The sequence below is a fragment of the Siniperca chuatsi genome, linkage group LG8, assembly GCF_020085105.1.
Source record: "Siniperca chuatsi isolate FFG_IHB_CAS linkage group LG8, ASM2008510v1, whole genome shotgun sequence".
Taxonomy (NCBI): Eukaryota; Metazoa; Chordata; class Actinopteri; order Centrarchiformes; family Sinipercidae; genus Siniperca; species Siniperca chuatsi.
Window position 1 is genome coordinate 23099377 of NC_058049.1, and position 14235 is coordinate 23113611.

Genomic DNA, 14235 nt, shown 5'->3' on the forward strand with positions numbered 1-14235 from the left:
TAAATCTAATTTGACATTCAGTTCCCCTTAGACTGTAATTGCATTAGTTTGACATAGCACAGACGACTGCAAAATGGCCACACAATTCAAAAAGGAGGGACTGTATTTTTCAAATGAAATAGATACCTTCTGAGAATGTTAAGATATGGCTTCCAAGCTGCTGTATATTACCACTATGCGATTGACAGTGTAATAACCAAAGGGTCAGACACTCCTTGAAACTTGTAAGTGTACAGCGCTTCACAAATTAATTCCTAGAAAACATGTCTGTTCATTACTGAGCAGTGTCTAGTTAATAATATAAACAAAAATTGTGTTATGGTTAAAATTTCACGTAAGCTATGAATCTTCTTAAAATATTAGCCCGATTTGTTCCCACAACTCCCACTGTTCTTCAGATTGGCGCCACCAAATCTGCTGGTTATAATGTTTAGTTCACAATAGCTGAGAATTTAATGTGATCCTCACCTGGCAGATAATAGTTAATGATGTTCTGTCAGCCGCGTGTCCTCTTTCCTACTGCGGCAACAATCTGGCACTCTACCTTTGATTTACACATGGAAGTCAAAAGCAGATGTCTGGAGCACAGTTTTGAATCTGATCTTTGTTTCCATCCACTGTTGTTACCCTCCTTTGTGTTCAAGTGCATTTTTCTATTCATTAATATATAAAGAAGCTTTCCAAGGACATCTGACAGATAACTCCTCTAAAGATTTTAATTATTACAGGTAGTTTGCAGTGATGAATGTAATAAACTCAAATAATTAACATCCCATTCATACATGGTCTTTATACATGCTAATCAATACAGTACCTGCACTGTGTGCATATAAGTATCAAAACAGTGTCAATTAACAGAAAGATAGCAATGGCTAACATTTAAGATTTGCAATATTCAGTCAACAGATAATGGATATTTAAATGTCTTTCTTTGAATTTTCTGTCTTATTTTACTTATTGAGCCCATCCCTGCTAAAAATGGTTGACTGTAGTGTTGAGGCAGTTGTGCAGAGACAGGGACATGTGGAATGACATTTATTGCGCGATTAGTCATTTTTCAGACAACAAGTCTCCCCCAACATTAAAACAAACAGCAATGTACAAAACAGCACACCTTTTTTTTGCCATCAACGGAAATTTAATAAGGAAGTGAGAGTACATAACAGAAAGTAATGAAGTGTAAGGACGCGAGTTATGATGATGTTGAGATGTATAGGATGAGCTTGATGTCAAAGCCAAAGTAAGCACCATCGTCATGTAGTCAGGAAAGGCCATATTTCAGTAAGAAATATTCTAGAAGGGGTGAGGAGAGGTTAAACATGATACAAGAGGGTTGTTAATCACAGTTTTCAGACATTTTTACCAACTAAAAAAAGAACAATATCGGTGTAGCACTACTTTATCATGCAATTTACTTTAGTAAACCTTCTGACACACAGACAAAATATACTTCAATAAGTAGAACTCAATACATCTCTGTCCAGCAATAGTCACAAAGCCTGTAATTTATACTCTTTGAATGTGAGATCCCTATCAAAAATAATATGCAGATTTTTATTTTTCTTAATATATCTAAAGTGCAAGTATTTATCCATTTTTATTCAATGCTTTCTGTAAGTATAAAATACAAAGGAAAAAAACAGCAATGTTTTTCCTGTTTACATGTTATATTTTTCTGAAAGGAGGAGCATCATATATAACAAACCATATATATATATATATATATATATATAAATATATATATATATACACACACACGCCACAGATAAAATATTTTTGAAAGATACAACATATTATCTCATATGGGGATGGTAAAGGGATTTAGACCAAACGGTGACATGGGATATGTTCATTGTGCATTGACCCCACCCCTTAAAATCCAGGATCCATTTCCCAACATCTTCAAACATTTAAAAGAACGTCTTTATAACTATACACAACAGTAGCCTATACAGTCTGCAAACATGATGGACCCTACTACTCGGTGCGTGTGCAAACAGAAGACGTGCTGAATGGGCTCCTCTGTCAGTGGTTTGTGATGAGTCATATAGTGCTTGGCTTTGACCAGAGGCTGTGATTGGCTGTGTGATTAACCAGGAACTCTGAATGGCCAATGAAAGACTACAACACTGAAACCAGAAACAGAGCAGATTTGGTTCTCTGGAACACCTTATGGAAGTTCAGTCTGTTTTAAGTCAGTACTTGTACAGTTTGGTAGAGGCAGGTAGCCACCACCCACATTTCAATTGCGGAAGTTTGCTGTTTTAAGTCATGTGCATGTGGCTGTTTGAATGCAGTCAGAAGCATGAATAATCTCCCTGTTCAAGACAGGAGGAACAAGCAGACGAAGCACCTACAGCTGGAGCCATCATAGCAATCTGAATTTGAGTACATGCAACAAGTAGCTACTGCTGCACTTTTGAGTTATGTCTACAGTTTAATTTTTCTTCTATTTCCATCAGTTGAAATGTGTAAGGAATGGTCTGGTCACCTGTTGTTTGAACAACAAAAAAATAAGCCATGTTAAATGAAATTGGACAAAATGAACACTGCAGCAGTAACAGACAAAACGCAGGATAACACCGTGACTAGGGATTGCTACAATGGCTACCGCTGTATAATAAATCAAAACATCATTCTCATCAATGCTAACAGCTTCAGTGCACCGTAACCCATATACACTGAACTTAGTCAGAGCCACTGAGGACAGCACACAGCTTGACCACTGACGCTTTAAACGGAAAACAAGACGAAAAACATCTGCCTACCATTTTGCATTTGAGTCCCAGAAATGGGTGACCGTGTAATGTGGGCACAACATGGCTGCAAGGTCACTCCGAGTACCGCTGTGAAACGGGGCGAGCTCTCACAAAGTGAGAAATCAGATTTGATCACACTGTTTTCAGCAAAATCACAAGTGCCCCCCTCGTCTGTAACTCAGATACAGCTATGGCCCAAAATGGACGAGTCATGTTTCACAACGGGATCATTCCGCACTAAAAACACAACTGACTAGTAGAACCTGGCGACTACAGTCTGTAACAAAACAAGACGACACTTCTTTTAATCTTTAAGAAAATGTGTGCGTTTCACAGAGTGAGGCATTCACAAAGTGAACTCTATGAGCAGGTTCAGGCTCTCCTTATATTTGGCCATCAGAGAAAGAGAAAGAGAGAAAGGAAGTGTTGTATTTCCAGTCTTCATGTAGCATGAGCCTCCTGGAGGCCTAAATTCAATCAAGCTAAAGCTAGAACAGTTTGGGGAATAAGTGCTGTATCAAAACAGAGAGTCCAGGCTCATGTTGAACTCAAGATGAACTCAGATTGACCTCAGATGTGCTTTGCTGGGCACATAGTGATAGGTGGCTTGTACGTGTTTAATGGAAATAGTCTTTTTATAATTCACCGGGCAGTGTGAGGACATATAGTCATCTCCGCATGAGGGGAAAGAGATTTCCTGTTCTTCTTCAAAACAGAGAGAAAAGTCCTAACTGGCTCTGTCTGACAGCCGGGTCTGCAGGTCGTGGTAGGCTGCTGCTGGTAAGCTCCTACCGTGCGGTGCCAGGCTTCATCAGGCCTTTCACCAACACTCAGAGACAAACCTGGGCCAAAACGTCCTGCGTGGAACAGATGGGATTTTCTGGAACATTTTTTCTTGGCTCTATTGCCACAGGCACGCCCAATCAAACACAGATCAACTTTTTAAAGCAAGGATTCAATAGGAATTCTGATACAGTTTCAGCCCAGGTGTGTTTTGGGGAATTCTGCTTCAGTCTAGCCTCAGCTATCCCACATGTCTGGTAGGCCCAGGCTGTAACTACATTAGCAGCTTTCCTCCAGCTGAGGCCTCTAAAGCTGCAATCCATGTAGCCTGTGTTTCCCCTTCGTGTCACCTAGGTGACATGCCACTCTGACAGGGCCTGTGACCAGGCTCAGACATATCAGGTGTTGCAGGCCAACCTGCTTTAAATAAAGCTGATAGGTGAACTAACCACTTGGAGCATATTGATCGTTAACTAGAACTTCAGTGTAAGCCTTGAGGTCGATTGGGTTAAAAAGAAGGAATGGACTGTGTGTCTGACAGAGCGTATTTGGGCAAGTTTTGCTGCTCGGACAATGAGCCAGGGCCTTTTTTACACTTTGAATCCCGAGCGGGGAAGAGGAGCAGATCTGAGATCAGAGTCTACCCATAACAGAAAGAAGGATTGTCATCCTCATTGTAAAAAACAACAACAAACTCCTCTGTTCTTTGGGTCTGCTGCAGCTGATCCCTATCGCCTAACTCAAGTGAAACTGCAGACAAGCCAAAGTCAAATCGTAGTTCACCTGTCCTGTGGTCGGCAGTCCCAGGCGACAGAGGGGCCGCACTCGGGCTCCAAACACACAGTTTCCTGGCTTCTAATGACAGGAGGCCTTGTGGGAAAGTTGTGCAGTTCTAGACACCATTCAAAATACTTTAGAGGCCTCCCAAACACTCAGATAGCAACAAGAGGCCTCAACAGGGAGAAACTATGTATGTGGGTGTGGGTGTGTGTGTGTGTGTGTGTCAGCCACCCCTGGACCCAAGCCCCAAGATACTATTCAACTTCAGTGTAGGCCACTGCAGAGTGGCTGACATGGAGACAGTTAGAGGTTGTTGACTGTCTGCATTGTGTGTGTGTGTGTGTGTGTGTGTGTGTGTGTGTGTTAGGCGAGGAACGAGGGCAAGGGTTTTTCTCTGGGGTGACTCCGTAGGGGGACGTAAAACACCCGAACTAGTCTACGCGCACTGATAGACGGACAAGGCAGCCTACTGGTTTACAGAAAGTGACAGGAAAAATACCTCACTACTAGTCTGACTTATTTTTTTTTTCACTTTGAGCAAGTGCTTGAGAAGAAAGACTTCACATTTCGGAAATATAATGCAGATGCATCAACCTCATCGTCATGCTTTCAAATATCTACTGATCACATAGCCTATACATTTTTTCGTCTTTTAATAGTCTATACATGTGATACAATGCCGCAATTGGCACGTACACAATATTGCACACTAATATGAAATGTCCTACACTAGTCAGCGTCTTCCTCTCCGCCTGGGACGGAGAAACCTGACATGTTTTGGACAACATAATGTGGAGAAAAGAACTTTGAAGGAAAAAAAAAAAAATCAGAATAAAAATAATGCAAAAGTGACATATTCTGAGCGGCGAGGCCCCCAAGAAACGATCAAGGGGCTGTAGCACCATAAAGAGATAGATACTGCCTTGGCCCTGCACCGAGAGGCCTCTACATCCACTGGACTGCACTCAGACTGACGGCATGGGACTGGCCGGCTGGCTGACTGGCTGGCTCTTTAACAGCATCCATCTCAGCTCTGACGAATAGCCTCATCCAGCCGCTCCTGATTTAGTTTTTTTGATGTTGCTGTTTTTTTTTTTTGTTTTTTTTTGTTTTTTTTTGTTTTTTTTTTAACATCATGGTGCATATGGTGTGCAAAGCCAAGCGTAACTTCTCCAGATAAATCTCCATGGTGACACCCAGTGCTGCCACAGGCGGTGAGACACATCTCTACTCTGTGAGAGACCAACAGGCCAGGGGTGCTGCTATGGATTCTGGGCTCCAGGGTGCCACAGCACACTGAGCCCCCCCCCCCCAACCCCTCCGTGTACATACGGCAGCACCTCCTCTTTCTGGAGGGCCCACTCTGCCCACTACCATTGTTGGCCCCCAAGCTCCCAACAACCTTTCAGCTTATTTTTTGCTGTTGCCACCCATGCTCCATGCACCGCAGGGGTGTGAATCCCGCAGCCCTGGTGAGTATATATTTCAGCCTACATAACTGCACTCGTAAATGAAAACGTACAGCGGTCGAGGTCACAGACCATCCACGTGAGAACACGTAAACGAGTGGAGTGTATAAGGCACGGGTCGTAATGACGTCAGAGAGGATGCGTTGCCTCGCCGCGCGCTGCGCTGACTCGTCTTTTTTTGTGTTTTGTTTCCGCACCTTGCGCTTCCCACAAAGTGGACCTTATCCTTTTGCACCCCCACCCCCTCCCCCCCAGAGGACAAAAACAACAAAGTAACAAAGAAAAAACTTAACCCACAGAAAACGTGGGTATCTTAATAAGGATTTTTTTTTTTACAGCTGATTCACAAAATCATAATTAGTACATCTAAGTTAGCACTTTTTTTTTCATTTAAGTTTATATGGACATGGTGCAAGAGGGCTGATATTCATTATAGTAGCTTAGAGATTGATTTATCCCATTTGTTTGAGGCGCACAAAATAGGCTATTATTTTTGAGTCTCAACCTTTCCATAATGGCATGGATGGAAATGCTTTCATTAGCCTACTAGTTTTAGGTCAAATTAAAGACTATAGGCTACTTTGCCAAACTTCTTTTCAAAACATGAGCCTACACGCATGCTGACAGGTGTTTACAGGCCTGTAGTGCTGTGTTCTGCAATTCATACACTTTTAGAGCGCTTTCATATTTATTCTGCGTACCTTTATAATAAACTATACATCTGGTATCAGATTTTGGTTTCATAAAGTCCATAATATATTCTCTTTGTGCTGATGTCAAATATTCGTTCTACATGAAGACTGTCATTTTATATAATAGACCTCTGGTTTTTATTTTTGATTAAATCTTAGTATATGACCAGTTTGAAAACATTTAAACATTTTTTTCGAAATAGCTTTGATGTGTGCAAAATCTGTCGTTTGATAGAGATATAAACACTCTGCTCATTGTCATTTAAATCAAGTAGGAAACAGTTCATATCTTACAGTTCAATCCTTGATAGCAGCGGCTTACTGTAACATGGGTGGTAAGTGGGGTGACATCCAGTAAAATGAGCGAGGAGACAGCAGAGCTGCTGCCATGTCTGTGGAGGTTGTGTGTGGGGTGATTCCCTTGGAAATTATCTTTCTATTTATACAGTTATAAGTCTCGTTTTCTCTCAGAGTTCAGTTTTGTCTTTGTTGTTTCATTTCTGCTCTCTTAAAATCCGCGTCAGTCATCGTCGCCCTCATCTCCGCCGTGCGGGCCCTCAGGTAGCAGTTCAGAGGCCCGTTTCTCTCTACTCCTCTCCTGGATCTTCCTCATCTCCTCCGCGTATTTACAGAAGGTGTTGCCGAATTTGGACCACACTTTGCATGGAACCGTAATGGAGTTCCGGTACGTGGGCTTCACCTCGCTGACCCGCATGAAGACCCCGTACTTATTGGAGCCCACGTCAAAGAAGAAGCGCTTGTTGTCGACCGTGAGCGAGGTGCCCTCCGGGAGCTCCGCCGGCTCCTCGTCCACGCCGTAGTCGTCGATGAGTTTGGCCAAAGCGTCGCGGAACTCGATGAGTCCCTGCGCCGGCAGAGCGATGGTCTGGCCTTGCGCGCTTCCCAATCCGGGCCCCCGATTAACGGTCTGTCGGATCCTCAGGAACCGCCCCCTCTGGTTCTCTTTCAGATCCATGTAATATTTCCGATTCTCCCGCACCAGGAATTCGCTCTTGAGCGCCCGCCGGGGCTCATCCTGCACTATGTCCGGGTTGGTCGGGCCCAGCTGGGCGTAATGTTCGATAAAGTCCCCGAGATAATCGCGGAACTCCACGGCAACCGACATGGAGAGAGTGAGGCGGCTCTTGTTTCCCCCAGCCCCGACCTCGGCTATCTTTAGGAAGCGGCCTTTAACATTCTGCTTCACGTCAAGGTAAAAGCGCTTGTTCTGGATGTCGACGCGCTTGGAAGCGAGCTCCTCGGTGTCGTGCTGCAGCCGGGACATGGCGCCCATCGCACCCGGGGGCAGCGTGCCGGGGCCTGCGGTGGGCCCTCCGTGGTCACTGCCACTGTCTCTGTCCGCCATGATGCTGCCTCCCTGCTTTACCTTCCACCGTCTCCCTCTGCCTGCTGCAACCTCGACTGCCCGTCAAACCACTCCGCCGCTCTATCGCGAGACGAGAGAGACGAGGATGAAAAAATGAAAGCAACTGTAGTTAGTGTTACTGTAGTACTCCAAGCGGGCTGCGTTCAAGACACTCGCGCTGTCTTTGCAACGTTTCGCAGAATTTTCACTTCAGCCTTTAGTGTAGCCGTATATTGCAATTGAAAGTTAACCCCCACCCATGTGAGCCTAAAACACTGCAGTACTAACATCAACATAGATAGATAGATAGATAGATAGATAGATAGATAGATAGATAGATAGATAGATAGATAGATAGATAGATAGATAGATAGATAGATAGATAGATAGATAGATAGATAGATAGATAGATAGATGGATGGATGGATGGATGGATGGATAGATAGATAGAGGCTACACATAAAGATCACACCCATCTGGACAGTGTCTAAAAAGTAATAAAAGGGAGAACAGGGACAAAAGTCATACCTGATGGATATTGGGTTGGGTGTTTCAGCACCATGGACAGTTGTTTGGGGCTTTCAGCACCATGGACAGCGAACCCGGACGGTCTCTGTGGAAGGAGACAGAGAGAGGGAGCGGGGTGAAAGAGAAATTTCTGAATGAACAGTAGATGATAGCTGTGTGGGAGTCTGAGGGAGGGGGCTGATGCACTGTGAAGCATCATGAATCATTACCCTATGATTGGACTTGTTTCTCAATGGCCTTGAAAGGGTTCATCAGTGGATTGTAGCGAAAAGCCAACTGTTTAATTAAAAACTCATATCTGGGACAATTAACTTGTCAGAAATAAAGGAAAATATGTATGAATTCACATACAGTAAATGTACATACAAGGTAGAAAACCATCTAAATAGGGTTTAAATTTTAGAATAAAATTGTCATTTAATCATTTACAATTCCTGTAATATGAGTTCATATAGCTTAGTATGTAACCTCATTTCAGTTGAGATTTTGTTTTGTTTTGTTTTAGCACTATCTTATTGAAAGTATTGTCTCAAGTTTGACTGAATCCCACTGTTAAAGGTCATATTCGGTACAACAACAGCAACAACAAACGTCCCAGGTAAAGTTATGAGGTCCTCAGCCTTCATGGGCCCGGAGGGGTGGATCAGACCTCAAGTAGAAGAATGAGTGACTTGATGCATGCGGATAGGATAACAGCTCAATGAGATTAGACGCCTGTGGAATATTAACAAAATCTGGAATAGGAACACGAAACCATATGCTTTAATTTGTAAACTTAAAATTGTTTATATATTGTTTGTAGTTCAGCCTTTTTAAGGAAATATCTGAAATGAAAATGTCCTTCAGCAAACTCTCCTTACTATGTCAGTCAATTCAGCTGGGCTTTATTGGCACGGGAAACAGATGTTAACATTGCCAAAGCATGGGTGAAATAAAAACAGAAACAGAAAAAATGTGCTATGAGAATATATACAGATAAGTAAGATAATATAGTAATAATAATAATGATAATGTCAAATATTGACTTGCAGTTAAAAATACAAATACAAGTAAGTGAAAACTACATAAACATTGCAACATTTTCTTTTATGAATGTGTGTGTCTAGATCATTCACTGTCCCTCACATTGTGGCATGTTGATATATGGTGGGCAGCAAGATCTGCCCTGTCTCCTTCTCCTAGGAGTATTTTTAATTGTGTGAGGTCATTTAGCTCTTTGAAATCTGAGATTACAGAGTTGAACTTGTTAAAGTAAATGTTTCTTATTTCATTGAATGTTTACATTGTAGGAGGAAGTGCATCTCTGTGTCAACTTCACCTGTCGAACAGCGACCACATATTCTGTTTTCTTTTGGTTGCCATGTTTTTGTTGTGTCTTCCTTTTTTGATTGCCAGTTTGTGGTCACTGAGCCTGTACTTGGTTAGGATCTGTCTCTGCTTTCTGTCTCTGACAGTAGAGTTGGAATGGAGGGTGTCTAGGGGGGCAGGATTTAAGGTGATTAAAAAATGTTAGCACTCTCTTTTGAATGTTAATTATCAGTGGGTATCTGCCTAACTCTGCTCTACATGCATTTGTTGGTGTTTGTCTGTGTACGTGTAAAATGTATCTGCAGAATTCTGCATGTAATGATTCTGTTGGATGTTTGTGCCAACGGGTACAGCTATGATGACTGAGTGGACCCCATACTTCACTACCATACAGCACAATGGGCTGGATGACACTATCAAATATTTTAAGCCAAATTTTAATTGGAAATTATAACATTTTCTCTTAATTGCATTTAGAGTTCTTCAAGCTTTTTCTTTTAGTGCATTCACTGCCATGTTGAAACTCCCTGATGCTGTTCTGGTTATACCAAGGTAGGTATAACACTAATACTGTGTTCAATAAGATGATTATTTATGGTCAACTGGCATTTGTTCTCCTGATATCTGGGGCATTTTTGAAAAATCATGACATTAGTTTTCTTCATATTTACTGCCAGGGCCCAGTTCTGACAGCACTTTTCTACTATGTCCAGCTGTTGCTGAGAGAGAGTAGAACAAGGTCATCAGCGAAAAACAGAGGGAGAGGCCAGTAGCAGCACACTGATCCAACTGTACAGCAAGTTCATTTATATACACATTAAATAAAGTCGGGCTTAAATTATTATGTCAGTCAATATATGACGAAAATTCACACCACGGGCCAAATAATAATAAAATTCCAAAAGCAGAATTCTTTTAAAACTCACAAGCATCACATAAGCCTATAATGAAACGTCCTCTCATCGATTTATCCCCAAATATAAGTTTGATCTGACTGATGAGCCAGTAAAAGAAGGGGTGTTAACCTGGAATGGAAAGGTGGGCCTAAATATTTTTAGCATAAGTCGGGTGACAGACAGCAGACGGTGGGCATAGAAACAGATGGGATTTGAGTTTGCTCATGAGTATTGCTGGTGATGTAGAAAATGGGGGAAAGATGGCTGCAAAGAAGAAATCTGGAACAAGTGTACAAAGACATATTCTCTATTATAACTGTAACAAAAAGGACAGCTATGTAACTAAGTCAAGTATATTTTAGCATCACAGATAGAGACCATTACCCTGACAGTGGAGCAATTTGGACCGCAAGTGTATCATGATTTAAGTGTCCTCATCAACAACACCCTGCTGAAATGCCGGTGCATTACCAAACATAGCCCCTCTGATAATTCCCACAGGTTCAGCACGAGTCTCAGGGGAATCATGGAGGTAATTGGTGGCAGTCCACCCTGGGTCAGTTGGCCGAAATCGTTTTTTTTTTACTCCCCTTCGCTTTGTCAAGAAATGATTTGCTTTCAAGGCTAATTCTTAAATTGTGTGCAGGGTCTCTAAATAGGGTCTCAGAGTGGTTGAATGAATGAAGGAGAGACAGATCGGTGAATGGGTGGGCAGTGGGCGGAGAGGGAAAGAGGTGGGGGTGGGTCACTGGACGGATCACAGACTCTGAAGGGCTGCATATCCCTCTTGAAATGCTGTGCTGATCCCCGAACTGTGGAAGCAATCCCAGTAATGTGGAACCATCAACATTTGACAAAGAAAACATAAAAAGGAAGGAGGTAGACTCTTTGGATCTTAGGTTAATGTATTAGAGTGAAGAAGGATACATGCGGTGAGGAGATAGACCTTCATTGCAGAATCTGGCTGTGGCCTTCAGTCTGTATGAGGTGTCATGTGATTGGCCTGTTGGGAGAGAGCACTAAACCTGTCAAGCCTTTCAGCACCATGGACAGAGACAAGTCCCTGCCATGACCCTGCTGATGGTGAAACGGGTGGATGAGGCCATGATGAAGGTGCATACTGTGATGAAATGGCCTCTCATACATTTTCTTTATCATCTCAGTCATCTGTAGTAAAAGAAACTGTCCACGTGCCCCCTAAATTACATTATATGGTATCCCTTTTCTCAGCATGGACAATGAAAGGCTTTCTGACCTCTAGCGAAGGGCGCAAAGCTCCTATCCGAATTTTATGAATGGCTTGATTGATGGATACAAAGATGGAGGCAGGGACTGGTTTGCTGTGGAGGGAGGAGGGGATACTTGTGGTCACCATAAAAAGCCCCGAGTATATTGTGCAAAGCTCTAGTTTCATTGGTGGAGATCTATTGAGTGAAAAAAAAGTGCTTTTATTAGCTGTAGCTGAGCAGGATTGGCAAAATATTTGGATAGAATGTCTTTCCAGCATAATACCCGCAGGTTGGGGTAACTAATGCCACGTGTTGCCATAGAGTCCTTTAACTGTATAGTATCCCAAGGCAATATTAGTGAACTGCAATGACTCGAATAATAGTGAGGAAAATGTCAGGTTTTGGGTGTGCTCTCCTGCTGCGTGCAGCGAGCGTATATAGGCCTATGTCTGGGGGCATTTAAAGTCTCGAAACTCCCAGCTTGCCTCGCCATGCTGAGGAATCCATTGAGAGAATTTCGCAGCGTTAGTCATCGCAACAACTATCCGCAGTGTGTGTAGTAGTCGCCTATAGCCTCTCTTGCACCTCTTGCACTGGAGATCCACAGTGGGCGCCGTGCAGGGCTTGGCTACAGACGCACTCTGTGCCGTGTGTCTGTGCACTGCGTGCGTGATTACTCTTGCACCCACTCGCAGAGGTTTGTCGACCGGCATGGTCATATGCTGGTTGGGTCTGTGGCGGTGTGCCGGTGGGTGCCCGGGTCATTAGGGTGTTTGCGCAGGACGTGGCGAGCCGACGCCAGTGACCGGGCAGGTGATGTTTGCTCACGTAAGCCGCTCGCGTTTGATGAGGGGCGCAGGGGACGCGGCTGGAGGGTGCGCGCTACTGTTGCATCGCCTCACCGGATAACCGTTGCTATCTCATCCTGTCCGTCTGTTCCTCCCCGGGTTTCTGTTTTCTTTTTTCTTTTGCTTGCCGACTTACGGATTTGCAGGAGTGGGAGTCTTTTGACGATCGAAATAAGTGGATAAAGGAGCCGACCTTGCGTGTGCGTGTGCGTGGAGTGCGTATCGTTTCTTGTGATTCCCCTGTACGCGCAAGCTGCTTTTTTTTTCCAGAGAGGCAATGCGCCCACCCATGCGATGCTAGCCTATTAGCTGGTGAGAGAGAGAGAGAGAGAGAGAGAGAGAGAGAGAGAGAGAGAGAGAGACGTTTCAGCCCTGGATTCGAGAGGAGGCTAATTTACGAGTCTTGTTTTGCCTTTCAGGAAAAGGGGAGATAAGAGGGGGAGGGTGGTTGTTGAAGGAGAATGCAGCAATCACAATTTTAAGCATGCAGAAGCGGGCCGTTTCCGGTTCCTAGGCTGGTGTGTCCCCCCATCCGAGGCCAGCAGCCGTATGGGGAAAGCAGCGGCAGACACAGATGGCATGGACACTTCCACAAGGTCTGCCGCTCTGCCCTGCCTGCTCTGCCGGAGCCCGTTCGCCGCCGTCTCTCTCTTCCAGCTCGCTCCGCCGCCCAGCAGCACTGCAGCACAGCACAGGCTGACGGCATGAGGCTTGATCCAGTGCATTTCTCCATGCTGGTCATCGGGGTCTCCTTCGCCTGTTACGCCCCGAGTCTCAACTCCCTCCAGGACCAGGCGTACCGATCAGCCGTGGTCATCGAGGGCGAGGTGCGCTCTTCCCCGGAGAACGTCTCCTCCCGGGAGCCCTACAGTGTGAATGTCAAAGTGCTGGACGTGTGGCCCGTCAACAGCGGCGGCCTCGAGAGAGAGCAGCTCGTGACCGTCGGGGACTTCGGTTCCGAGGCCCCGTGCACCACGGTGGAGAAGGACCACAGATATATCTTTTTCATGGACCCGACCGCCGAGCCCTTGGTATTCAAGGCATCGTACGCCCCTGTGGACGCCAGCGAGCCGGAGCTGAAGAAGGATGTGGAGAGAGTGTTGTGCGAGGACTGCGGTAAGTTTAAGGTTTTTTCGTTTTACCTGCCATACACTCACACCGCACTATAAGGGCCACTGAAGCTGTCATGGTGATGTAAGGAGACAGTCACCGCTCTCTGGCTGCGTGTGCGCGTGTGTAGTCCATACAATGTGTCCGCGTGCGTACACACACATGCATGCGCGCGAGCCGATTGACACTTCAGTCCTCCATAACCCGGTCACCCATAATGAAATGAGAAGCATGGCAGGGAACGCGTGTGTGCGAGAGAAAGAGAGCGAAAGAGGGCCAGAGACAGTCTTAGTTAAACCTAAGTTAACAGCAGGTTCCTCCTGATGCTCAGTGGAGACTGAAACTTCCAGCAAGATCTGCATCATCACATCATTACAGTGAAGTAGCCTGGCCTGCATGTGGAGCCCTGTGTGTCAGAGATAGATAGGCAGAGCATGTGATGGGAATCAGGGACAGCAACCTTGTCT

At 44.5% G+C, this 14235-nt stretch overlaps 2 protein-coding genes across 3 annotated transcripts in view; one reads left to right on the top strand and one right to left on the bottom strand.

Annotated features, from left to right (window-relative positions):
• Positions 1-1020: 1020 nt before the first annotated feature.
• On the bottom strand, positions 1021-11548 carry purab (purine-rich element binding protein Ab). Its single transcript, XM_044204297.1, is given in 4 exon segments — positions 1021-7864; positions 7866-7930; positions 8378-8462; positions 11528-11548. Coding segments are annotated over 4 exon segments (1017 nt in total). The 5' UTR covers positions 11534-11548; the 3' UTR covers positions 1021-7003.
• Positions 11549-11670: 122 nt separating this feature from the next.
• The window catches only part of nrg2b (neuregulin 2b), a 52436-nt gene continuing 49871 nt past the window's right edge, over positions 11671-14235 (top strand). For both annotated transcript variants that reach the window (XM_044204295.1, XM_044204296.1), the window contains exon 1: positions 11671-13774. In XM_044204295.1, coding sequence (XP_044060230.1) covers positions 13363-13774 — 412 coding nt within the window. In that variant the 5' untranslated portion in view covers positions 11671-13362. The remainder of the gene's footprint in view (positions 13775-14235) is intronic.